The sequence below is a fragment of the Mirounga leonina genome, unplaced genomic scaffold (genome assembly GCF_011800145.1).
Source record: "Mirounga leonina isolate KUSES-001 unplaced genomic scaffold, KU_Mleo_1.0 Mir_180, whole genome shotgun sequence".
Classification (NCBI taxonomy): Eukaryota; Metazoa; Chordata; class Mammalia; order Carnivora; family Phocidae; genus Mirounga; species Mirounga leonina.
This window is the reverse complement of record NW_023270469.1, coordinates 34676510-34704000: the sequence shown is the minus strand read 5'-3', so window position 1 is coordinate 34704000 and position 27491 is coordinate 34676510. Positions and strand designations below refer to the sequence as shown.

Below are 27491 nucleotides of genomic sequence, written 5' to 3'. Positions count from 1 at the left end.
AGAAAGAAAGAAAGAAAGAAAGAAAGAAAGAAAGAAAGAAAGAAAGAAAGAAAGAAAGAAAAGGAAGGAAGGAAGGAAGGAAGGAAGGAAGGAAGGAAGGAAGGAAGGAAGGAAGGAGAAAGAAAGACAAGAGGTAATACACTGAAAGTCTCGGAATAGTTCCTGCCTCCTAATTAGCATTCCATTAACACTAGCTCTGATTATTTTCCACAGATGGGACCATTTTCCAGAATCGCCAAAGATTAGTAACAGCAATTCCACTGCGGTTGCATATGACTTGGTGTCTTGGGTAGAATTTAAGCATGACCGCCTCTTCTTGAAGGTGGTGTCTTAACTTGATCTCTAAAAGCAGTGGACAGGAGACCCTTTGGAGATCAAAGAACATTTCATACTAGAAGGGCTTTAACAAAAGCATCTAGTTTAGTGTATTCATTTTACAGATGAGGAAACTTAAGCCCAGAAAAAGGGAGGCTGCTCAGCAATCTGCTCAAGGTCACCCAAGTAGTTAACAGCAAAACCATGACCAGACCTCCCAGGGCTCCCTGACCCCCCTGCCCCAGCACAGCCATGCTCTTTACAGAAGGCACTTCTTAAAGATTCATGGCACTGAGCTGCTGACCAATTGACCCCTTTATTTCCCTATGTATTTCTCAAGCTGTAACACAAGAAAAAGACATAAATAGAAGTTAATCATATCTATTAAGGCCAAAAGCAAAGGAAGGAATGAAGGGGGGAGGAGGAAATTGCATTTTGATTATTAATAAACGGTAATTATTAGAATCACGAAGTGTCCCTTATAGCAGATCTCATTGCAAATACCTGGATGCTGCTGACCAAGTACTGTTCACATTCATGTTTAGGCTCTAAGGTAGGAGGGGGAGGCAGTGAGGTTGGGAGGGGCAGATGATGAGTTTCCTCACTTTTTCTGCCTCTAAATTATCTTCCATCTTCTCTCCAGAATCTTTTGTGAAATACATGAGCAAAAGCAATAAAAACTGTCACGATCACTTCAAGAAATCACAGTCACCCTCTCCCCCAAGACTGAGTACTCATGGGGGGCGAGGGGGGTGTGGTGCAGGGAGAGAGGTGCACAGGAACAGGGTACAGCTCAGCTGTGGTGTGACTAAGCCGTCTTTGTGAGAACCCACCATCACTCAGGATTAGGAACAGATGGTGGGGACATGGAGAAAGGGTTTCTGGTGCCCCATAAGTGTCAAAATAATCTGTTTTTGCAGTTTGTTATGTTTGTAGTTGAGCCAATTATCTCAAAGGTTTGTCCTTCACTGTGATTATTTAAAACTACAAAGGCAAATTTAAAATCAATCAAGACATAAAAGGACTACAAAAAGGAACATATTTTAAATACAAAGCATATTTTCTAATGAAAAAAAAACTTGCAAAAAAATAAAATAGGAATTATCACTTTGAGGCCTGAGCACTGGATATTTCCAGAATCTTGGAGTGCAGTCAGAACCTTAGAGGCCATAGTAAAGTTAGTAAAGAGTGTCTGGCCTCAGGTAGAATATTCCTCTCCTGCTTTCTAGTTCCACCAAGCCAGCTGCTTTATCTGAGGTGTGGGGAAATGCCTCCACCTCATCCTCCCCACATTGAAACATAATTTGCATTCAGTCTACAAGGAATGATGGATGTCCTCCTCACCTCCGGAGAACACCCATGAAAATTCCTGCTCTAACCCTCTGAGCACCTGCCCTCCAGGACTCCAGTTCCCCAGGAAAGCTCTGCTTCTCTTCACCTCCTAATTTAGGCTGGCTAAAGTGCTTCAACTCATCCTTTAGATCATAGCAGAGAGGTCCCTTCCTCCAGGAAGTCTTCTTGGACTCCCATCCTTCCCTCTACCAGTCACATGCTGGGGTTAGGTGCCTGTTAAGTTCTTAGGATCCCAGAGGCCCCCACCCAGTGAGTAATTTTGCACACTATGTTACAACAGCCTGTTTTCTCATTGGTCTTCCTGAATAGACTATAAGGCCATAATGGCCTGAACCATACCTGCATTGTTCATTCACCACTGTAAGCCCAATGCCCACCCCAGAACCTGCGCATGGTAACATTTGGTGAGGGGGAGTGCAATGACATTTCCAGGAGGCAATGTGATACTACAGAAAGTTTGGTATTTTAACCATAACACATTCTCACCATAACACACAAGGATTTCAATCTTCTCATATGTAAAATAAGGATGATAGTACCACTTCAAAAGGAACCTGGGACAATTCTACAACTCTATGTGTGACAACGCTCAGCCAACAGAGGCCAGCACTGGTATGACCACTGACCCTCCAGCAAGGGACACTAAACTTTTAGAATCATACTGTCAGCAGCAGGAGAGCTTCCATGCACCCAGCTCATTCCATAGCCTGCTCCCACCTATGTAGTAGCCCAGTGTGTACTTGCAACTAGATGACATTCTGGAAAAGGCAAAACTATGGAGACAATGAGAAAGATCAGTGGTTGTCAGGATTTTGGAGGGGAGCGGTGTATAGGTAGAGTACAGAGGATTTTTATGGCAGTGAAACTATTCTGTATTCTGTATAAAGTGCTGTATAAAGTGCTAAAGAGGGGATGTATAGGTAGAGCACAGAGGATTTTTATGGCAGTGAAACGATTCTGTACACTTTATGGCAGATACATGTCAGTATATATTTGTCCAAACCCATAGAATGTACAATGCAAAGAGTGAGCCTTAATGTAAACCATGGATTTTAGATGATGATGATGATGATGATGATGATGATGATAAATGCATTGATATTGACTCATCAATTGTGATAAACATCCTACACTAATGCAAGATATTAATAACAGGAGAAATTGGGAGATTGGTGAGGGACATATGAGAACTCTGTATTTTCCACTCAATTTTTCTTAAATTGAAAACTACTCAAAAAAATGAAGTCTAGTAATTAAAAAGAAAGAAAAAAAGAAAAAGAAAACTGGGCAAGGTCAGTCACCGGCCTGCAGCCACAGCTGACGCCCAGGCCCACACCTTGTTGAAGAGCTCGTTGTGCAATGCTGAGGATGCTTCCCTCGTGATCTTGGTGAAAGCCCCCGAGGAGCAGACACCCATGCAGATTAGTAGCAGGATACTGAGGCCATACACCAGTTGGTAGTACAACAGCTGAGGGTTGTCCAGTATGTCGCCTGGGTCTACAGTAGTTCCATTGCTCTCTTGGCTGCTATTGGTCTTCAAGAAAGAACAGAGAGGATGGTTTGATAAGAAATATAGTTGGTCTTGTTCCCAGTTCCTGGCACAGAGCTCCTAAAATCCCTGTAATTTCCTAAGTGATAGGGGTGCTGGGGGCATCTTTTGTTCTAATATTTGGCCTTTGACTCTGGCTCCTGACATAAGAGTTTCTAAGACCCTTGGAATCTCTGGAGCAATTAGAGTGTCTTTTTGTAGCTAGAGGGATGGCTGGTGGAGGAAAGGGGGCTAGACGGCTTCAGGATGGAGAACTGGTCACCAGAAGGACCAAACCATGAGTAGGAGATTGGAACTTTCAACCCCACCCCCCATCCTCTGTGTGGGGAGAGGAGCTGGAGGTTGAATTAATAATTGATCATGCTTGTGGGATGAAACCACCATAAAGATCCCCAAAGCATAGGGTTCAGAAAGCTTCTGGGTTGATGAACACATCCACATGTTAGGAGGGTTGTGCACCCCAACTCCACAGAGACAGAAGCTCCTGCACCCAGAGGCCTTCTAGATCTATGTACTGCTTCATCTGGCCGTTCATCTGTATCCTTTATTATATCCCTTCTAATAAACTGGCGAAAGTATTCCCTGAGTTCTGTGAGCCATTCTAGCAAATGATCAGATCCAAAAAGGGGGTCATGGGAACCCCCCAACTGATAGCTGGTCTGCCGGAAGTATAGGAGGTCCAGACTTGTGATTGGCCTCTGAAGCACAGACAGTCTTGTGGGACTGAACCCTTAACGTGGGGAGTCTCCACTAACTCCAGGTAGTGTCAGAACTGAAGGGAATTGTAGGACACACAGATGGTGTTGGGAGTTAGAGAATTGGTTAATTTGGGGAAAAACATGCACATTTGTTATCAGAAGCATTGTGTAGGAATAGAGAAAAACAGTGAGTTTTCCTTCTTTGGGGAGTCAGATCACCTGAATTCATGGAGAAATTCAATGGGGAGAGAAAAATCCTTCTTCCCAGGGCCACATTTAGACTCAGTAGCTGGTATGGGATGAAACTATACATGGAAACCTTCCTGCTTGGTGCTTTTGCTTTTCCCTTCCTCTTCCTCTTCACTGCCCTCCCCTGGATTAGGCCCTCATGGTCTGTCTGTCGTGGACCACTATAGCAGCGGGCAAACTAGTCTGTCTCCCGACTCCAGCTCTTCCCTCCATGCACCACCCACTCTACTCTGATTGTTCTAAACTCAGCTCCCTGAGTGACTTCTCTTCATCCCTCTCTCAATGCATCTTTGTCCCAAGGCAGCCTGATTTCTAATGAGGCCTATTTTCTTCTGCCAGGGTAGAAAATGGCTTGATAAATTCACTCTATGGTGTTAGAAATTTGTGTGAGATTGTCACATAGCATCATCCCTGGTGCTTCTACATTCTTCACTGTGATGAAGGAAGAGCTTGGGAACTCGGTTCCCCAGACTCCCGCCAGCATGGTCTCAGGTTAGATTCTGCCAAAGAGAAGCAGTCATACGAAATCTCAAAGCTGAAAGAGAAGAAGCCATCACACGCTGGTGGAAATTGTGGACATGTGGGTGGGATATGGAGTTTGGCCAGTGGCTTGCAGGTGCTCTTCTGAGAATCAGCCACTTTAGTGCTGCCTGCTGCTGAGGTCACTGGAGCCCTTCCAACGATTGTGTGGTCTCTAATTCCTATATTAAATCTGTGGAAGCTCTAAATACTTCAAGTGGCTTCTGTTTTCCTGAGCAAACCCTGCCTGACACATGACTCAAAAGTTAACCAAGTAGGGGCACCTGGGTGGCTCAGTTGGTTGAACAACTGCCTTCGGCTCAGGTCATGATCCTGGAGTCCCGGGATCGAGTCCCGCGTCAGACTCCCTGCTCAGCGGGGAGTCTGCTTCTCCCTCTGACCCTCCTCCCTCTCATGCTCTCTGTCTCTCATTAAAAAAAAAAAAAAAAAAGTTAACGAAGTAGACATCTAGGCAAACATGGCTTGGAATCAGAGCACCAAGTTCAAGTCCCGGCGAGAGACTTCACATCCCAGGACAGGTTCTTTTTCCTCTCCAAGCACAGTTTCTTCTGTAAAATGGAGACAATGCCTACATCGAAACGTGGTTGGGAAGATTAATGAATTAACCAGGCACATAATGGCTGAGAACTGCAGGTTTCTCAACACAGAACAACTCCATCCAAACCCCTGCACTAAAAAACTTAATCAAACTTCAGCATGGCTTGTAGTGGCTCAAGGCATGCCCCTGCCTTCCATCAAAACGCCTGCCTAAGGAAGCTCAACCATCACCAGGAAAAGTTACCATTTGTTGTAGCCAACACCTGATGGCATGCCCCAAACCTCCCTTTCTCAGAGCACTTACTAAAAAGCACTCATAACTATGAATATATAACTCCTACAACTCAAAGCATCTCTCCCAAGGATCTGGGAACCATGCCTTTGAAATGTCTCCCAATCTCTGTGGAAGATTAGAGTCCTAACTTTAATAACTGCCAGAGAGCAGACACAGCTGACCTCAACACATTCACACCCTCCATCCCTTGGTAAATTTTACTCCTCTAAATCTACTGAACCCCCATATTCATTCTCCCTTTAAAATGTTGAAATCAGGGGCGCCTGGGTGGCTCAGTCGGTTAAGCGGCTGCCTTCGGCTCAGGTCATGATCCCAGGATCCTGGGATCGAGTCCCACATCGGGCTCCCTGCTCAGTGGAGAGTCTGCTTCTCCCTCTCCATCTGCCTGCCTCTCTGCTTACTTGTGCTCTCTATCTCTCTGTCAAATAAATAAATAAAATCTTTAAAAAAAATAAAAAAATAAAAAATAAATAAAATGTTGAAATCACCTGTGCACAAATGGGAATGGCTCTCAGCTCTTTCCCCTGACGACAGTAGTGACTGAGTAAAATGTGTTTTCCCTCCTTTCACTAATATCAGCTGTGCTTATATTTGATGTGGCCTCCCCGCCTCCAACAAAGGGTGCAGATGCACATTTTAAATAAAGCAAAGTGAGAAGGCAAACAGCTACCAAAGGCAAAATCACTAAGGTGGAATATAAGGTATTCTTGAGGACCCGTCTGGGGGCAGAAACTTCTTGGTTTTGTTCCGACGAGACTGCACCGATGACCACTCATTCTGTGAACACAGGAGGCCAAAGCTAAGAGGGAGCCCCGCTCTATTCTGGCTCTCAGAGGTCCTCTCTAGAACTCTTCCATTTGTGGACTTAGCAACAGCAGGCTCTGGGCTTGTCATAGGGTGCCACAACCCATACTCTGACCCTCATGGGGCCCAAGGATTAGGAAGCTGCCCTACTCCATATCAGCCCACAGAAATACACCCCACTCCCACCATGACACTTACCCCTGAGCCTTGCTCTAACCAATGGCTCAGCCACCAGAAGTTGAAGGTCGTGAGGAAGATGATCACCATCATGAGAAAGAAAACAACAGCAGAGACCATGTAACCTGGGGAGGGAGAGAAGGAGTAACACACAGGTGCCACAAGAAGGTGAAGGGCAATGGCTGATAAAGCTGCTCAGCCATCCCAAGCCCTTGGATCATCCTGACCTGCATCTACTTTGGATGCCTTGGAGGACTGGAAAGGGCTTGGTTCCAAGGTTAGAAAGCCCAGGGGTCAAATCCTGACTCTACTACTTACAGGCTTTATTAGCCTGGGCAAAGTACCAAATGTCAGTGACATTCCACTTCTTTACCTATGAACCAACCAAACCACAGTCCACACTCCCAACCACCTCCTCATCAAAATCACACAGCAAGCCCATATCCCTGCCCTAAACCCAAGGCCGGGTGCCAGATAACTAGGGACCACTCCTATAGCCCAGAGGCCCCCCCCCCCAAGACTTATTCAAACTATATAATCCTAAATTTACTCAGCATACCTACCCTGCCTTACCTACTCCTTCCCACAAAAAAACAATAAAGGCTTCCAGCCATGTTTTCCCTTCCCTCTGCCTTCTGACCAACCCAGTGCTTCTCCATGTGGCCCTGAATGGCAAGCCATGTCTCTTGTTTTTAGGGATCTGTGAACATAAACTTCTCCCTTTGTGACATTTCCATGTCTGCATGTCTTACCATATCTGATTAAAATAAATCCCAGGTACATTTTAACACAACATGAAACCTAACTTCCAGCACGGACTATGGTGGTAGAGTTACTATAGTTGATGGTGGCTGAGATTGGAATTGTGCAAGTCAAGCCCGTGATTGGCATGACTACCCTGTGCCTCCCTGCTTTGCATGACTGCACACATTCCAGTCTGACCCAGTTTCAGGGGCAGGGCCAGTCAGAGAGAGAGCCCCGGGCAAAACTGACAGACCATACCTCCACTTGCCCGGATGTAGTGGTGGTAGACACTCCATCCCAGGGACCCTTCTTCCATCTTCTCCTTCTTTGTGAGCTGATTTTCCAGCACTGGGTGAGAGTAAGAGAAGAAAGAAATGATATGACTTTCAATCGCTTGCGTGTCTCTCAAGGTCAAGAAGAGCTTTTACAAAGCGTTCTTCCCCTGGCTTCCATGTTTTACCAGCTTCCTCACCTTCCAGCTTCAGTGCCCTACCCAAGCCCGACTCTAACCAGCATGCTTCCATGGAAGACTCTGCTGAAGGTAACTCTTGACCTGGACTCCAGAGCCCAGAAAGAGGTTTCGTCTCCAGCCATTCAATAACCCTGGGTGGGTGTGGGGGGTGGGGTTCCAAGAACTTGCTGGGGTGGGAGAGGCAGCAGGAGAGAATGAAGAAAGCAATGATCTGGGACCAGAAAACTGGGTTCCAGAATGGTCATTACAATACTGTGCAATCTCAGGCAAATCACTTAACCTCTCTGTTTCCTCATCTGACAACTGGCAGGTCTATATAGATGGTTGCTAAGATGTTTTGCAGCAATATGCTTCTGAGAAGTCCTCGGAAAACAGCTGTAGCACTAGTTCAGGCAGACTCTTGTCCTAGAGCAGGGCAGGGAGAGCAGTACATGAAAGTACCAGTAGATGCTGCTAATGATGAGAGCAACAACAGGAAGCAGCACTGTGGGGTTGTCCGTTGTCTCTGCCTGAGGCTCTCCCTTCTAATAACACCCTAATTTCTCCTGGGGAAGAGGGCTCTCTTCCTGGAATTTGAATCTTGAGGGAACTCACACTAGGATGGGAAATATTTGGAGTAGGTTTTCTTCAAAAAATTCTGCACCTATTCGGGCTACTTACACCCTAAAATTGCTGAGGCCCGGTTCCTCAACTTTTCCTTTGATTCTGTGATCTACACTTTTTCCTTCCAATTATTTTTCTGCTCACATCATTTTCCGACTTTCACAGCTTAAAACGCTCTTAGTGACAGGAGGCTCCACTATGTCGGGCGTTATCCTGAGGCCTCCCTACACCCGACTGCATCTTACCTCCACGACAACACTGCAAAGTAAGGCACTATTACCTTCACTTTTGCAAATGAGGGTTCAGAGTGGTTATGTTGCTTGGCCAAGGTCACGGAACTTTGTAAGCAGAGAGCTAGAATTCAAATCCAGAACTGTCTTTCTGCCCTGCTGCCCTGTCTTAGAGAAGAGCAAGGCCCTGAGCTTCTGGATATCCAAGACTGGGCCCAATTCATTTCTGATTTCTAATACCTTTGTTTTCAACAAACATGTAATGCATGAATGTCTAAATGCCTTACAGTTAAATTTATGCTACTCCGGGCCAACACTACCCACACCCTGCCTCTGCCTCTGCACACCCTCAGCTCTGCCTCCCACAGCATTCACCTCTAGGATCCTCAGGCCTCCTGACCAGCACAGTCCGCACCCCACAGCCCTCAACTACATGGATCTATAACCTGTGTGTGTGATGTCTAGGATCCTAGACAGTGAGGGACATGGCCCCGTCTGGGGTCCAGGAGGAGATGCCAGCACCTCTGGAGGAGCCAGGCAGGTTGGCAGATGTGCTCTCCCTTCTCCCCAGCACCATTACCAGCATTTTCATGGAGAGGCTCTTCCTGGCTGGTGGTCTGGGCCTGCCCTTGCACCTGAGGGTCTTCTGCTGGCCTTGCTGTGTCCTGCGGTTTGTCCTGAGGAGAAAGCACATGCCATGAATGCAGGGGGTGTTCCTCCCTGTGGGTAGTAAGGATGCGGTGGGGTGGAAATTACCTGTGTGGTTCCTCCTCCATGCATCTTCTGGATGAGTTCAGCGTATCGCCCCTTTTTCTGTATTAATTCATTGTGAATTCCTTTTTCACAGATTTTCCCATCTTCTAAGAAAATGATCTGGTCACAAAATGCTAAATACTGAAGAGTCAGAAGAAATAAGGCCTTCAGTAAGCATACAAAAAGATATTCAACTTCACCATTCAAAAGGAAAATGTAAATTTAAATCATAATAAAATGTTATTTTGTATACCCACATTGGCAAAAATCTTAAAACACTGCGTAAGTCCAAGCACTGGTGATGACTGGAGGTATAGGGAACTCTCGTAAAAGGTAGGTGTTGTTATAGATTAGTGGAAATACTTGGGAAAACAACTTGATAATATCTAGTAAAATTAAATATTTAAGAATTATGAACCAACAACTGGACTCTTAAACCTCTACTCCACCAAACTCGCAAATGTGCAAAAAGACACATATAAAAAGATGTACGCCGAAGCACTTTTTTTTTTTTTTTTGTAAAAGTGAAAAATGGAAAACAACCTCGATGTCCATCCTAGGGGAATAAATTCTGGTATATTCAGATATTGGAATGCTATATCAGTGAGAATTAAACCAAGTTGTGTGTATCAACATGGAAGATCTCAAAAATATAATGCCGAGCAAAACAAGCAAATTACTGAAGGACATAGAAAGTAAACTGTCAATTATATGAAGCTTTAAAATATGCAGAAGGACACTTTATCATGTCTAGAGATTTATACACGTGTTGTAAGGGTATGGAGACCTGCACGAGAAAGACCAATAGCAAAGTGAGGGGACAGAATGCAATCTGAGAGGCGATCTGTGTTCATGTCATGTGGGTGATAGACACATGGGTTTTCAGTAGATTATTTTATAAACTGTCTTTATGTCTGAAATACTTTGTATCCTTCCCAAAATAGGCCAAAATGGAAGGAGAGGGATAAATAATAAATACGTCTTGAGGCCAAAACCAAGTATGGAAATACCTAGGGTAAAGGAATTACAAGAGGCAGCCCCACCCCCACATGGTCACTGCACGTCATCAAAGAACATGAGACTTGGGAAATTCTTCTCTGAAAGATCTGTTTTCTTTTTCCATAACTTTAAAAGCAGGAGCCAACCCATAAAATCTTGAAGGAGACCTTCAAATCTGGTTTCAATTTTTACCAGCCACAGAAATCTTTTACCAGCCTGTCCTCTCCACATGGAAAGCAGAAGAGATCCAGGTTTTTTACAATGCTCCTCAAATGTTGAGGTCTAGTCTGAGATGAAGGGGTAGCCACGGTGAGGTTGTTACGGAATCAATGGCAGAAACGTGAGGATCTACGTTAGCCATCAGTCGTGGCCAGAGCCCTGGAAGGGTGGTCACCTGCAGCTGGTGGGTCACCAGAATGACCGTCTTCCCCCTGAGCATCTTCTTAATGCACTCCTCAAAGATGTGCTTCCCCACGTGGGTGTCCACAGCGGACAGGGGGTCGTCTAGCAGATAAAGCTCGCGGTCAGAGTAGACGGCACGGGCCAGGCTGATCCTCTGCTTCTGTCCCCCAGAGAGGTTGAGGCCCCGCTCCCCGATCTGCAAACAGACAGCCAAAGGCACTGTGTCTAGAGGATGAGCCCAGTGAGGTGTGCTCAAACCAGCCAGGTGGCCAGATGTGACAGACTGAACCCCCTCAGTGCACACTCCTAGACACCTCGTGATTGGGCACCCCTAGTATTTAAAATTTTTTTTCAAAATTTGCTTAGTAGGGAATGAAAAACTGATTTTCAGTTAATTAAAATCTTATAACTCACAATTAGATGCAATGTTTCTAAACCCTTCAACATCTCAGTTGACATTTTAAAACTTTAGCAATTTAGTTAATAAAACAAATCATTCCTAAGAAAGAGCACCTCCTTACATCTTATTTGGGTTTTAAATCTCTATTGACAGCAACCATCCACTTGCAGGACCATCAGCCCTCGTTGTTGAAGACGGCACTGAGCACAGCCAACTCCGTAGGACAGGGCTACAATGGCCGGAAGGGGCTCTTTTGTTGCTGTCATGGGAAGGACCACCTTACACAATGCCTTACGTCAGGAGATACTAAGAGTCATTAACAAGCAACCAGAATTACTGAACAGCATGTGCAGACTATCATGCCAGGCACCTGCTGGCTGGCCTATCCCTCAGTCAGCCCTGAGGACAAGGGCGCCAGGGGCTAAGTGCCAGTCCCTGCTCTACCATGAACTCTTGCGGTCTCTGTAGAAAAGCAGCAGAGTCTAAAGAGCAGCAGGGTGACCTCTAGTCACTACCCTGCCTCTGGTTCAGCACCGTGTGCCCTTGGACAGGCTGCTTTGCCCGGGGCCAAGGCTTAGTTTCGCATTCGGTCCTCACTCAGCAGATGCTTACTTAAGTGCCTACTGTGCTCGCATGATAAGCTAACACCCACTCCAGCTGAGCATGTTCACCCCACTTTGTATGTATCAACTCATCTAGACCTCAAGCTTGATGAGGTCCATATTTACTGATGCCATTCTACAGACCAGACCTTCTTCCTTCTACTGAACGAGACAACTGAGCACTCTGCCGTCAAAGGTTTACAGACCCACCTTTAAAAGAAGGATAATAAGAGCACCGACCTCCTAGAATTACCTGAGGCTCACCTAAGACAATGCGTTCAAGTTGCTACAGTAGTCTTTTGCATCTGGCAAGTGCTCAGCAGACTGAGATAACAGATAATACAACAATATTGCTTTATCTCAGAAAGGTCTTATGTAGATTAAAGGTGTCTACAGGTGTGAAGGATGGCGAACTGTCAAGAAAGTGTGACTGGCGTTGCCCCTGGGAAGCCATGGTGGCTGTTCCCACTGGCAAAAGAAGAGCTGGCCAGAGGGGGCAGGGCGGGAGGTGGGAGAGGGGAGGAAACGGGGAGGGATGGGAGGTTTCTCATTTTCACTGGGTCTCCACTGCTCTTGCTCCAAAAGGAGGAGTTCGAGGTCAGCTCCCCATCCTTGTGGGGTAAGGTAGGCTCTTTGCCAACTCTCACTGTAAGATGAACCCCAGTTTCCTCCCTGGGGGGAGAAGGCTTTGAGGCAGCAGCTGCAGGGCCATTGGCTGCTTCGGGGAAACAGCCGGAGTCCCCCCCTCTACCTACCCAGGGAGGCAGCCTGAGGATCCCAGAAAACCATTACAAAGGCACGATCACAACAGAGATGGGGGATGTTCGCCTCCCACTCACCTCGGTCATGTCTCCGAAGGGCAGAATTTCCAGGTCACGGTTCAGGGAGCAGCAATGGAGCACCTGGAGATACCTGCGAAGGACAGATTGCTAAAGGGACAAGTGGCCCAGCCACAGGCCCTCCAGCCTTCCCAAGCTGGGAAGAGATAGGTCTTGCATTCCATGCTAAGCAATTTGGACTTGATCCTGAGTTTAACAATAAAGCATGGGGGGTTTTTGCATTTCCTTCTTCCCTTCATTTCTTTCTGTCTAATACACGCACTTAGTAAATATTTGAACAGAACAATAACAAAAAGAGACAGTGAAAAGCAAGTCTCTCTCGTCTTTGACTCTGAGTTGCTTTCCACGGAAGCAGCCACTATTACAGTTTCCTACGTATTCATTCAGAAATAACGTGGTTGTATATGTCTGTGTGCATCATATATAGGTTTGTATTGTTTTAACGGCACCATAATATTTTGTTATATGGCTGCACCATAAACTATTTAACCAGTGCCTCTGTGATGGACATTGGGTTGTTTCTAGTCTTTTGCTACTATGAACAATGTGTAGTGTGAACACTCTTATAGATGGGCCTTTGTGCCCATTGGTGACACTATCTACGCATTCATTACCTAGCAGTGCTGAGTCTAACAATTGGGGCATTTTTATTTTTGACCAAATACTTCCAAACTGCCCAGTGAGTTCTATCAGTCTGAAAGCAGAGCAATGACGGTGAGAGCTATGTTTTGGGATGACTACCCTGGAGGCGGGACCCAAGATGCAGGGGCAGAGTGGGAGAAGACTGGAGACAGGGAGCCAAAGGCAGGGGCATTGGGAACGGTTCAAGCAAGAGATCACAGGCAAGAACTGGCAGTGGAGACGGAGAAGAAGAGAGAAAGACGAGACCTATTTAGGGGATAGAGTGTGCAAGGTGGGTGACCAATTAGACGTAAAGTATCAGAGGAGGAGGCATCAGGCTCCTTGGGATACCTAGTTCAGTGATGCCATTAAACTGAGTTGGGCAACTTGGGAAGAGAAGCAGGCAAGATGGGGGTTGGGCGAGCAGGGTGCCCCTGAGCTGGTATTGGACCTGACGTTTCGGAGCCCGCAGGACAGCCAGCTGGAGATCTCACACCCCTACATGCCCCTCAGTGTTGCTATGGGTGCAGATTGCAACATCAAGCAAACAGTGATAGGAGGCCAGGGTCCACCAGACTTGGAAGCACAACTGTAGCATTCAGAGAAGCTTTTGTGGATCCTCCATTGAACAGACTTCCAAGTGCGTGTCTCAAGCAGGTTAGCCCCGGACCCTGGGAGGGAGAGGCCACGAAGGGCAAGGATGGTGGTGGGCGGCCCACCAGACCATGAATCCAAACTGTTTTCTTCTATATCACATGACCTCATCACCCTTTCAACTTAGAGGTGGGGAATTAATTAACACAAACGAAGTTTTAAAGTAATGTTTTTAGAGGGGGAGGGTTATTTTGACTCATAGAGTATAACAGCTACACATGAAGTTTCTGATAACAACTGGGTTTGAATTGTGATTCTAGCATATCCTCCAAGCTCTGTGACTTTAGGCAAATTATTTAACCTCTTGGGGCCCCAAATGACTCATCTAGAAAATGGATATGACAATAATCTCTCTTTGATGCGTATAAGTGAGCTCACAGCAAGGGTTAGCAACTGTCCAATTACTATTAGCTGCAGCGCATCCCTCCCCCAACCAGCCCCATGCACCTGTGTCCCTCCTGGACCCTCCCAGAAACTTACCGGGCCTCGTCATACTGGTCTCCCATGAGGATGTTCTCTCTGACGCTACCCCCGATGATCCAGGCCTGCTGGGGGACATAAGCCAGGCTTCCGTGCACCCCCACCGAGCCCTCCATCAAGTGCATCTGCAGCAGAGTGAGTCCAGCCTCAGGACCAGGCAGAACAGGGGAGGACCCTGCCTGGCTCAGCAGCTGCAGGGCCCAGGGCCCCACCGCCCTCCAGGTTCCTGGGGGCTCTCTTATGTAAATGGCACTTTTAACATGGTCCTGCCAGGCCCACCAATGAGTCTGAGGGAAGGTCCTGGGAACATGGGGCAGCCGCCAGAGCTAAGCCAGGCCAGTTCCTGCTGTGACTTGAATCCAAGGTCTGCACTGAAGAAACCCCATATTTTTTTTTCTCTTATTTCCCCAGCCCCATTCTCTAGCAAGTGGTGCGTCCATGCTCTTCACAGCAAGACAGGAAGTTCCAGGTCATCTCTGACTACCCCTGAATATCAACAGAATTATTACCATTGTTGTTAGGTGTGATAATGTCATTGTGCACAGATGGGAAAATGTTCTTATTTGGGGGACATCATGATGAAGTAATAAGTGGGAAAGTCTCATAATCTCTGTAATTTAAAATAGTTCTACAAAGGCACCTGGGTGGTTCACATGGTTAAGTGTCTGCCTTCAGCTTAGGTCATGATCCTGGGGACCTGGGATCAAGCTGGGAGCCTTCTTCTCCCTCTCCCTCTGTGGGCTCTCTCTCTCTCTCTCTCTCTCTCAAATAAATAAATAAAATCTTTTTAAAAATTGTTCTACGAAATGTGTTTCTACATAGATGTGGCAAAAATGCAGATGCTATCAACTGTTGAATCTAGAGGTGGGTATAAGGGTCTTTAGTGTCTTCCCACTTTTCTGTTTGATAAATTTAAAAACAGAGTTAAAAAAAAAGGCCATAACCCCCATCCCTACAGCCCCAGCATTAGACCTCATCATCCTGTGCCCCTTCCTCTTTATGATTCTATGTTCCTATTCCTGATTTGGAGGCAGGCTTTAATTAACAAGAAGAAAACTTTAAAATGACATCTTTTTGTTTTTCCTTTGTTAGATGGACAGTGACTGGTTTATTTCAAGAGGAAACTGAGAAATTACTAGCCACACAGAAAGGTGGCCTTGGATGGAGGCTACCAGGAAATGTTGCTATGGGAAAAAGCAAAGCTCTGACACCATGTGGACCTGGGTTTCAACCCTGGTTCCCCCCTCGCCGGCCGTGTGACCTTGGGCAAGTCACCTCTCTGAACCTCATCTGCTCATCTATAAACTGGCCATAATGTCTGTGCCTTCCTCATGTGGTTGTTTTCAGGTTGAAGGAAAAAAAATAGGAAGCTCTTAGCAGCAGGCCTGGCATGTAAGTACTATTCAAATTATGTTTACTATTTTTTTAAAAGTTGAATCTTATCTTCCCCATTGCCAAGAAGTTGCGGCAAGGCCATCACATGTGGAGCATGAAGAAGTGAGCTATCGGGAGAGAGTTCTATGGACAATACGATACATTCCAAAGAGATGATAAGTTCGGCTATAATATTTGGGAGAAGGAGCTGAGGGAGAAGCTGGATAAAGGAAGAACCTTCTTGTTCTCCCAACAACGTGGGAGGGAGGGATGATGGGCAGAGAAAGGAGGGGGCAGAGAGAGAAGCCCAGGACTGGGAAAGGCTGGGGCTGAGCGGGGAAGTGCTGGTGAGAACCCCCTTGGGGAGGTGGCCATAAATGCACACCAGGAGTTGTGGCTGTTGTAAGGTGTTGTTCAGTGAGAGGTGTGCAATATGACCTCAGTTGTTTGGGGGGAACAGGTTGGGGCTTTTTGGAAACTGGAGAAAGGGTGGGCTGAGCCACATGTCTGCCTGGCTACAGACCAAGCAGACCTCAAGAATATCCACCGACAGTGGAATTGGACAGTTCAGATCTCAAGCGCAGGGGCACCTGGCAGACATGTAAATTCTACAGCTGGAGTGCAAGTAAGACTGTCCCATCCCACTCGGGGGGGCCTCCTCTCCCCCATCCCTCCTTCCTTCCTCCTCCCTTCTCCCTCCACATCGCACTCCTGATGCTGTCTCACAAGGGACACATGTCCCATTCTGAGTTGGGCTTCATGGAATGATTTTTATCACCACATTAAAAGTTGAGACACACTGTATCATCACCCTGAGAGCTGGTTGATTACAAACAGGGTGGGGAGAGCACAGAGAACAGGTGAGGGCAGACATCCAGGGCATCTAAGAGGTCTCACTCCTGGCTGGAGGATGAGAAGCAGGTATATTTATAACACACCTCCCCCTCGGTGCATGCCCAACTGCTCTCAATTTATAAAAAGTGTATTGGCTCAGATCCCATTGAGCAAGAAAGCGATGGTGTGGCTGACTGGGGGAACTCAAGCTTGGGAGTCCCTGGACTGCCCGTGAGTGCGCATGCATGCACTCACAAGTCACAAGTCACTTACCTCCCCCAGGATAGCGGACAGCAGGCTGCTCTTGCCGCTTCCGGTGTTGCCACAGACCCCCACCAGGGTCCCCTGCAAAGCCAAGGAGGACAGAGTGGCATTGGGACAGCACAAGCCCTCCTACTCGCCCAGGGTGGGCCTGTTGTTTGAACACAAAAGGACAAACAGAAAACAAATAACCACACCCACCCCAAGGCCCCGCAGACTAGCAAAGTTCAACGCCACAACCTCAAAGGAAGGAAGTTACATGGAGGTGGTAGACAGGAGGTCATGGATAGGTGGTCCTGTCGGGCAAGAAACCCGAATTCCAGATCTGCACCTATTCTACTCTATGATCCTGGGCAAGTCACTTAGCCTCTCCATGCCTCGGGTTCTTCATGTGTAAAATGGGGACAGTGAAGCCAGCCTCACAGAATTCATGCATACATTCACTCATTTATTCATTCACCCCTCCCTCAAATAGTGTTTGAGTTTCTCCCATCATACCAAGTACTGAAGAAAAGAACTCTCATGCTACATTTTAGTGAGGAGACATAAACCATGAAATAAATAAAATATCATATGATGATAAATGATTTAAGTAAAACGAATTGGCTACCATGAACCAAAGCAATTTTAGATGGGTTGGCCAGCAAAGCCTTCTTAAAGCAGTTGTCATTGCAGCTGAGACCTGAATGATAAGAAGGAGCCAGACACAGGAAGATCTGGTCGTTCCAGGCTGTGGGAGCAACCGGGTTGGCTGCCAAAGTGCTACAAGAGGGCTAGTGTAGCTGGTGTGGAGGGAAGGAGTGGGAGAAGAGGTGAAAGCTGTGGGCAGGATGCTTGGGGGATACCTGGGCTGTATCTTAAGTGCAGCGGGAGGTCCCTGAAGGGGTTTAAGCAAGAGGGTGACTTGAATTGGTTTATGGTTTAGAAAGAGCCCTCTGTCTGCCGCATGGTAATGGATAGTAAGAAGGCAAAAGTGGAAACAGAGGGACTGATGAGGAGGCTCCTAGAGGAGCTGGAACAGCACAATGGTGGCTAGGGCTAGGGTAGTGGTTTGGGGGGTGTGATTGGTGAGAGGCGGCTGGATTCAGGAGAGAGCTGACAGATGTCACCAGTGGACTGCGTTGGTGGGAGGGGAGGAATGCAATCAAGTTTGACTTGAAAGTGCAGAGGTGAAATTTGGACAAGAAGGGAAGCTTGCCCTTGCAAACGTTAGTCAGAGAAGAAGACAGATAAGGTGAGTTCACAGAACAACCAAATTGGCACATACTAGCAACTTAATAAATGTTAGTCTCCTTCCCCTTCTCTCCCAGCATATAGCATTCTAGTCTGGGTCTTGTTACTCAAAAAAAAAAAAAAAAAAAAAAAAATTCTGGATGATCAGTTGATTCCCACTGAAGTATGAAAGATTTCCTGTGCTTGCCCTCTGTGAACAATTTGTATTTAAAAGAGGGATTTAAAGACGGCAGTTTTTAGCCAAGGAAATGGTGGAGTGTCAGGAAGCTTGAGCCTTGGGCCCCGAAAGTCTGGCAGCCAGCCTGCCTGGATAAGGTTACCTTTGACACCACCAGATTTAACTTGTGCAACTCTGGGGCTAGGCTGTCCCTTGTGTCCTCTGGCCTGAGGGCTCCTGGAGCTGGCTGAGCCCTGGCCATCCCCTCGGGAGCATGCCTGTTCTTCTCCAGCTCCACGGCTCCTTTGACAGTCCCAGGGCAGGTCTGTCGCCATGACAAGGTGGCCTCCTCCAAAACCACTGCTTTGCTGTGATCTTTCAGTGTCTGGACATACAAAACAGGACTCTCCTGGAGGAAAAATTTCTGCACAGACAAAGAGAAAGGAGGAAGGAGGAATTCAGTTCTTTAGTCTAATAGGAATGTGTGCCCATTTTGCTGGCCTGCCTATCAGTCTGGTTTATAAACTAATAAACAGTAAAAGCCTGAAGAACCACCACTAGTTCAGAAGGAGCCAGGTTCTGCTGGTGGGAATTCTAGATCAGGGTCTTCCAACTTTTGGACCACTGGGCCACTCTTTGATATCTGCAAACTGCCCACTCTGTTCTTTCCTGTTTCATTTTACATGGGTGACAACACTGTGGAATCATCAGACAGATGTGCCACTTTTTAAATTAAATTTCATTTATAATATTCAAAGTAAAAAGGTCTGCCCATGTAGCACACAGTGGGAAACTGTTGGGGGCCATACATTTCAAAGTGTGACCATGAGCAGGTCACTCCTCTCTGTGTTTCCTTCTCCCTGATGGGGAAATGCTAGCATTAAAAGAGGGGGGTGGGAAGTATCTCACTGCAGTCAAATTAGAGGCATACGTCTCTCCCTGGAGATTAGCTTAGAAAGAGATCTAGAAAGATACTTCTGGACATTTTGGACAATGGTTTTATCTCTAGGTAGTGGATGTTCAGTGGTGGTCTGCAGCAAACTGGATCTCACTGCCTCATCTAATAGGGCAACTATCCCCTCAGCTCCAGTTGTTTGTAGCCACAGCAAAATGTGGGTCTGATGTTCCCAGATCTTCTGATTATTCAGAAAAATCCAGAAATCCGATTTTTATGTAGAATTTCCAGGTTTTTAAATGCAAGCAACAAATACAATTTTTTTTAAAAGCAAAACCATCACGGTAACCCTATACAAACCTGGACAGGGTCTGTAGACCTCCTGTGTGAGACCTGGTTTGTATAGACTATCCTAAGAACTCCCTGGGGCCTGATTAATCTGTCTTCCCAGCCCCCACCCCAGCCTGGGTACAGGAGGTCACTGAGTTAGCCAATCTGCCTTGCCCTGGGGTCACGTTCATGAGGAACATCTCAGTGGCTGAAGGCAAATGAACACCCAAACAGAGAGCCATGTAAACAGTCCTCTGACCACTTACCTTAAACCTGTCCGCCGCAGACTTGGAATTCGTGAGGCCTTTTACTGCGAAGGGCACAAAGAACACAGACAGCCGCATGGGAGTCAAGGTGGCCACCACAGTGAAGGCCTGGGCAAAGAGAGGAGGAGGTGGTGAGGGCCACCCCTTGAGGCCCCCATCCGGGAGCCAGAAGCCACAGAGCCAGACCCTGCAGCTTTCGATAGGCCGGTCCGTCCCGTGGCAGGGACAGAGCCAGTATTTTGGGGAGACTGGAAAGAGTGGGGAAAGAGCACTCGTCTTAATGGCTCCATGTCTGTAGGCCTGGTTCCTGTTGTAGCTTAGCGACCGGGTGATTCTGCAACTTTGGCCAGGTCCCCTCCCCCAGCAAGCTGAGTTTTCCCACTTGCATAGTGTCAAAATCATCAAGTGGGTACAGGAATAAAGTCCAGGGAAACACTGAAAAAGTACATGTGAGAGAGCTTGTTTACTGCTAACAGAGCTTGACATTCTTATTGCTATTATGATCGTATTCAGTTTTCCTTGCCTTAGATATTCTACTCTTTTCTAATATTCCAAATGTCCCTGCACTTCAAGCCTAATCCATGCCTCACTCTCTCCCGGAGACTTTTCCTAACTACAGCAGACCACCTACGGCTCTCAGGATCTCAGAATATGACCTAAAATACCTTGGGGACTTTCCAATCCACACCCCACCTCCACTCCCTTCTTCATCCTTCACTGTGTGAGTGTAGTGTGACCCTGAACTCCTGCTGAGAGTTTCTCCTATAAAAGCCCCTGCGTCCACCCTCAAGCCTTCAGGGGACTTCTCTGGTGCGTGCCTGGACCAAGTAGAAGTGCCTGCTGTCTGGAGCACAAACGAACCCTTGGCAGACTCTCCAATGCTCCCCCCCTCTTGCTTTGGGTGCAGTGTCCTTCCCCAAGCCCCATCTGGATTCCAACCTCTCCCAAAGCAGCCCCCTGGCTTTTCTCCTCAGAGAACTGGGATTCTACCCCTAAAAGGCAGCTGCAGCTTTTCTGGGCCAGGGTCAGACCACAAAGAGAAGGCAAAAGAAGCTCTAGCTTTTTATTTAAGGTGTATTTTCAGGGCCCTATTTTGGGTTCGAACAAACTCCTTAATTTAGGATTCTCAACCTCAAGGCATGTATCAGAATCATCAGGGTTTTAACTACACATTTCACCTCCCCTGTATCCCCAGATGACTTTGTCATCCCTCCCTCCCATAGTTGCTATACAAGGGATGTCAGTTTTTCAGATTGAGATGGAAGAAAGTTTGAGTATCCTAAAAGTCTGGAAAATCAAAATCAACATCTATTATCCGTTTGCAAAACCTTCAGATCTTTGAGGGACATGATCTAGGAAAAGACATAAAAGAAAAAGTCCCTATCAATATGGGGGAAAAGCAAAGCACCCCAAGCACTTACCACTGAAACCGTGAGTTTCAGTTGTAAACATGTATGGATGAGGAACATCACCGTTGTGCTCACTGTGGGGGCTATAAACAAGAAGGCAGTGGTCAGGCTCTGGATGATCCCAGACTTTGCCAATAGTTTCTTTTCCTTCCTTCTGAGGCCTGAGAGATAAAAAGCAAAGGCACTGAAATTAACCCTACGAATATTCTCCAAAGAGCACCAAACAACTCCCAGAGCATGAAAGAACAACCCAAAGGGTGAATGAGAGGCTTGGCCCACCATGACATACCAAGGCACTGAGCAGAAAACCAGATTTTCTGTACCTTTAATTATTTTTTCAAATGGTTTCTCCCATGCATACATTTTAATCAGCTTAATGCAGGTGAGAACTTCACTGGTCACACGGATGCGCTGGTCGCTGACCTCAGAAGTGTGATTGTGTATCTTAACAATCCTTTTGATCAGGAACACCTGCAATCAGGATGCAGCAACAGCTTCTTTTGACAAGGGCAGGAGAGTTCACCCAGGCATAAGTATGGCAACTAGGAGTATGTCCAAAGGTAAAATCCAGATGTGGACTGAATACCTGGATTTAATCCTGCCCTGTTGGAATCCCCTGTGACTCTAAATTCTAGGGTCCTGCTGAAGACTTTCCAACAGAAACTCTCCATCATGCCTTAGAGCACCTGTCTCACACATCCTGGGGGTGTTTCTCTCCTGTGACCCAAGCCAGGCTAACTAAACAGAAATATGACTCCTCTGCCTTTGGGAACCCTAACCCCACCAACAGTTACAATCACCTTTTGATCAGAATACCTGTGCTGAGGGAGGAAAACCCTTGATTTCAGTAATTCAGGGCACACATAATCCAAGAATCACTTCCTGTTTTGCCCAATTTTATTTCACCTGAATCTTTGTCAGCAAATTTGCTTCCCTTCCCCCCTTATACTGTGCTCAGCCAAATGTTAAATGCCATCTGGGCTATTACATTAGCACATTCTGGGTAGAAGAGAAGGAACAAAAACCTGTACATAGAGGACATCTACTAAGGAAAGTCTGTGAAGCAGCGGGTCCCTCACGGAAATCTATGAGATGGACTTTCACACATCATATTCACCTCTTATTTCTTTGGCCAGCATTGTGGCCAGAGAACAGCTTGAGGCAGAAATGGAAGCTGAAACTTAACCACAATAGAATCAACAGTCAACAGGAGTCAATATTTCCACTCAGAAGTACCCCAGATTCCAGAGCCCTGGGAGTTCTGGGGAACATCCAACATCCAACGGGTGGCAAAGAAAGACATTACCTCCACCGGTAAAATCAGGAGATAGCAAAGAGTGGCGGAGAGCACAGTGGGTCCAAGAATGAGGTAGGAGGTGACGGTGCAGGCAATCAGTAATGAGCAGATGAGCCAGATCAGGGGGCCGTAATACACTCCTTCAAACAAGTAGTTTATATCACTGGCGAAGAAGCTGATGGCCTGTAAGACAGCAAAGCCCCACAGGTATCACCTCTTCAGGTACCTAGAAGGGGCTACACGCGCCGGGGATGTGAAGGCTTGGGAGGCATGATGGTAGAGACAAAAATACCAAGTTCACAGCTCTCCTCTTACTCTCTGTGTGACTCTGGGCCCATTACTATGCCACTCTGAGCCTCAGCTTCTTCACCTATGAAGCTGGAATAACTATACCCACTTTATATGGTTGTTGTGAGGATGTCAATGAAATATAAAGTATCTGCACATGGGCTGTGCTCAATAAAAGTTATATTTTACTGTACTATTGCTACTACTTCTCATATCCAGATTCCCCAGAGAGTTACTTCTAGTCTTCTACCTTATTCTATCCTATTCATTCTACTATTACTACTACTAATGATGGCTGAAATTTTTTAGGCAGGAGCTAAATCTTTTTATCCTTCTTTTTCTATTTTGCTATAGAGTCTTCTGTCACTGCCCTGCTCCCTAACACATACTGCCCAGTTCCATGTTACATAAAAGCTGACACGGCAAATCAAGAAATATTTAAGGACCCAAATCATGAATGTCTTTTAGAATGACCAATCTGAATGCGTTAGGAAGTGATTTCCTCTTCACTTTAAACTGATCTCCTTCTAGTTCCCAGGATGGGCCCCAGGCTGAATCTTTACAAAAATTTGAAGTGTACGAGGGATCCTAGCTTGGTACAGCCACTTTGGAAGGGAGTTGAACAGTATCTTTAAAAGTTAACAATTGCACAAACCCCATGACTTGGCTATTTCATTTCTCTGTTGAGAAACATTCACAGACACGAGAGGAAGCACATATAAGGACATCTATTGCAGCTGTGCTTATTAGCAGCAAAACCCTGGAAACATTCTAAATGTCCATTGGGAGGGAAAGGTTAAAGCATCCACCCAAGGAGTATTAGATAATATTGGGTCCTGGAGCAACCTGTCAGAGTTCATGTCCCAGGCCAGTCATGTACTAGCTGTAGAACCAAAGACACATTACCCAGTCTCTCGGTGCCTCGGTTGCCTTATCAGTAAAGTGGGAATAATAATACAACCTATTCCGTAGCATTGATGAGATAATGCATATAAAACACTTAATTTTGCCACATTGAAAATGCTCTAAGGTGGGTGGGGGGAAATGGATAAAAGTGGTCAAAATGTTTAGCTATAAGTAAGTATTGTGACCACAGTTAATATTGTATTGTGTATCTTTAAGTTGCTAAGACAGTAGATCTTAAAAGTTCTCATTGCAGGCAAAAAATTATAACTATGTAAGGTGATGAATGGCGACTAAACTTAATGGTAGTGATTATTTGGCAACACAGATTAAATCATTACCTTGTATACCTTTAGACTAATACAACATTACATGTTAATTATATCTCAATAAAAATGGAAGGGGGGAAGGAAATGCTACAGTTATAAGTAAGCATCCTTGAAAAGGAACAAGGAAGATCTGCATGTGTTAACATGGAAGGCTAAGACATAACGAGGAGGAAAGAAAAACTTCAAAAACAGCACAGACAATGTAGCATCCTTGATGTAAAAACTCACCCCCAAAATTATATCATACATTTTCAATTAGTAAAACAAAGTGGCAGAAAACTGTAAAATCTAGTATCATCTATGTAAAAACACAGGCACAAGATACAATATGTTTTCTATGGGTAAGTTGCATGTGTACCTAAACACACTTTAAAAAGTCTAGAAGAACACAAGCCGAATTGATAGCGGTGGTCACCTCCAGACATTAGGGAAGTGACGGGGTCTGGGGAGTCATCTATTCTACTTTATTTTGTTTCCAAGGAGAACGTATGCAGGGTTTTTTTTAAATTAATTTTAAAAATAAAATTTATGGAGGCAATAGGACTCCTCACGTGAGCAGCTACTTCCAAGTGGGCCATTCTGTCTTATGTTCATGAGGCTGTTTGGGGGAAATTGGCCTTGCACCCAGCAGGTGCTCAGGACAGAGACACAGGAAAAGGAACCAGGGCAGGCCTCAGTGCAGAAAGTCTCTTTGGCAAGGCAGGGAAGTGCACTGGTTCAGAGCCTAGACCCTGCAGCCAGGCTCTGCTGCTTTCCAATCCCATGACCTTGTATACGGTTCCTACTCCTTCCATGCCTCAGTTTCTACCTCTGTGACCACAGGAACAATAACAGAAACTACCTCATAAGAGGGTTGTCAGAAGACTGACTGAGCTAATGAGGCAAAGTCTTGGGGACAATGTCTGGCTAAGTAGAAGTTAATAATTACTATGATGACTCTCCTAAGATAAACAGGGGGAAGGGCTGCCACAGATCTCAACTTCAGTCAAATGCAGGACAACAGGGAGTCCCCATGCTCAAGGCCTAAGAGAAATCAGCAATACAATTTAACACTTCTGAACTGCTGTCCCTTTTCTATGTGCTTTATATGTACTAACTCATTTAATCCTATGAGACAACAATCCTGTAAGGCTGGTCTTATTATTCCACAGCTTCAGAGACTGAACAAGTTGCCTCAGGTTACAGGACTAATAAAATGATGAAGAATAAGGGTAATGATGATAACAAATATCTTATGTTGGCTACCAGTTGAGTTTAGAGAAGCATCCACTTGATGGCAGTGCTTAATTTAGCAGACATTTTTTCGGACAGCTGTCCTGTGTAATTCAAATGTCAGCATTTTGAGGGATAGAGTGGTGAATCTGAAAGGGTTTGTGTCTTTGAAGGGGGCTCATGTTTAGTGGGGCAGCCAGATTTGCGCTTGGTGGGGGCGGGGGGTGGATGGTGGGGTTTGGCGATATTGTCATGAAGGAGAAGACATCCATGAAGGATGAGTGGGATTATAAAAGGGCAGGGCGTGGGGGTGATGTGAGCAACATTGCCAGGAGGTGGAAAGGCCTGGGGACTGAAGGTTAGCCCAGCCTGGCTGAAGGGACAAAGCCAATCTAGGGCTGGAGGAGGGGAGATGGGAGGAGGCAAGGTTGGACAGTTGCTGATGCCAAATCACCAAGGGGTCTAACTTGAGGGTAAGGGGTCAGAGCAGTGCTGCCTTTTCCAAAAATTTAAATGTCTGTTTCAATATAAAAGTCATTCATGCTCCTCAAGGCAACTGGTAAGCAATAGAAGACTAGGGAACGTGAAACTAAATGTACGAAATTCCAATACTCCCATGACCCTGGGTCATAAGTTGGAGTATCTTTTTCCAATCTCTGTCAACATTTGTCTGTTTGTGTTACATTGCAGGAGGAGCAAGAGCAGGGAACTGATAGCCCCAGAACAATCACCAAGCAGCTCTAAGGACTCCTCTTTTGCAGATAAGAATTAACCCTCAGAGAGGTGATCTACGATTGCTTTTCCCTTGACTTCCCTGAGCTATCCCATCCATCCATACCCTCCACCCCAGGCTGACTGAGGGGATGCGCTCTCCAACATGCTTCTACTGAGGGTTTGAGTCCTTTTGTTCAGGGCTATATCCCCCAGGGCCTAGCGCAGGGTCTGGCTCAGAGTAGGCCTCAGTAAGTATGTGTTGAATGAATGAATCAATCTTATCCAAAGCCTCTGAATGCAAGTGGCATCTCCCTCAGTTACCGTTGACCTGCTCTTATGTCCTCAGAGGCAACTGTTGATGATTATCCACACACACCCTAAGAATTATTTCCTTTCTCTCCTAACTCCCTTTCCTCCCTCCCTCAGCCCCCAGGGCAGGGATGTCTGGAGGAAGGCTAAGCAACTGTGACCTCCAATATAGTCCCAGGCACCTACCTCTCCAGTGGTGATGTGTGTTAGAGACTTAAATTGCATTAGCTTCTCAAAGGCAAAGGAGAAAACAGCAGAACGAAACCTGATGCCTGTGCGCTGGTTTAAGACCCAGCATGAGCACAAACTCAGAGACTTCAAGCACTCCGTGAAAAAGAGGGCAAAGCAGAGTGCCACCCCATAGACAATATTCCCTGATGGCGCTTCAGAATATTCCAGGATCTTTGGTATAACCAGCATCTAGAAGGAAGCAGGAATTTGGATTACTCAGTGCTCCAGTTTTCTTCTGGAGAGACTTGCACCTGTCCCATGTCTAGGCTGCATGGTCAAAGTACCCTACCCTCTGTAGGCCAACTGGTGAGCATGTGACCCCAGCTAGGACAATGAGGCTTACTCTCTGCAGTCAGATTCTTGGGCCGAGGACCTGGAGGACAGGAAATCAAGTTGATTCATCTTAACTATGGTACTTGGAGGACACCGCTAGTTCTTGCCACCTACATTCCCAGAGCTGCTCAGCCACTTCTCAAAGCAGCTAGCTTGTACTGAGTCAGGATATGTTCTAGGAGCATTATATATTTATCTCATTAAAATTCACTCTGAGAGGCAGGTAATGTCATGCTCTCCATTTTGTACATGAGGGTTTCCATGAGGTCTACCACTAAGTGTGTCATGGGGTTCCTTGAAGAAGGTAAACAAATTGCCCAAAGTCACCCAGCAATTAAGTGGCCAAGGTTTGAACCCAAGCAATAGCTGCAGAGCTCACCCTCCTAACTAGTACTAGCTCTACTACCTCCAAAAGGTCATCTTCTGAGTGTAGCTGAGAGACAAACAATCCCCAGCTCCAGGCAGGGACTTGGACGTGCTAACCTCTAAAGCCTGGAGTCCCCCAAACCTTATGAAGCCAGCCACTTACTGGGCCTAACACGGCCAAGGCAGAGAAGAGGCAGCCCAGAAACATATCGAAGAGAGCCCTTGTTCTTTGAAATCTCATCATCACTCGAAGCACTGAAGCTTTTTCAATACCATGTCTTGAGACTTCTTCTTCCCAAAGGAGGCAGAGCCTTCAAAAGAGGAAAACTGAGCCAGTGAACTCTCTTTGCATAGAGTATCTCAAGTCAGTCCCAGACATATTTCAACTACAAATGCTTCAGTACGTATCTCTTCCAGACAAGGCCTTTTAAAAA

At 46.2% G+C, this 27491-nt stretch overlaps 1 protein-coding gene across 1 annotated transcript in view; it reads right to left on the bottom strand.

Annotated features, from left to right (window-relative positions):
* ABCC11 (ATP binding cassette subfamily C member 11) overlaps positions 1-27491 on the bottom strand; it is a 58052-nt gene that overhangs the window by 18986 nt on the left and 11575 nt on the right. The window contains exons 5-20 of the mRNA XM_035025273.1: positions 27221-27368; positions 26314-26547; positions 22382-22555; positions 21399-21546; positions 21088-21236; positions 19667-19774; positions 18339-18599; positions 16798-16869; positions 14317-14441; positions 12562-12634; positions 10713-10916; positions 9323-9460; positions 9147-9243; positions 7520-7609; positions 6539-6642; positions 3005-3202 (exon numbers count right to left, since the gene is read on the bottom strand). Coding sequence (XP_034881164.1) covers positions 3005-3202; positions 6539-6642; positions 7520-7609; positions 9147-9243; positions 9323-9460; positions 10713-10916; positions 12562-12634; positions 14317-14441; positions 16798-16869; positions 18339-18599; positions 19667-19774; positions 21088-21236; positions 21399-21546; positions 22382-22555; positions 26314-26547; positions 27221-27368 — 2323 coding nt within the window. The remainder of the gene's footprint in view (positions 1-3004; positions 3203-6538; positions 6643-7519; positions 7610-9146; positions 9244-9322; positions 9461-10712; positions 10917-12561; positions 12635-14316; positions 14442-16797; positions 16870-18338; positions 18600-19666; positions 19775-21087; positions 21237-21398; positions 21547-22381; positions 22556-26313; positions 26548-27220; positions 27369-27491) is intronic.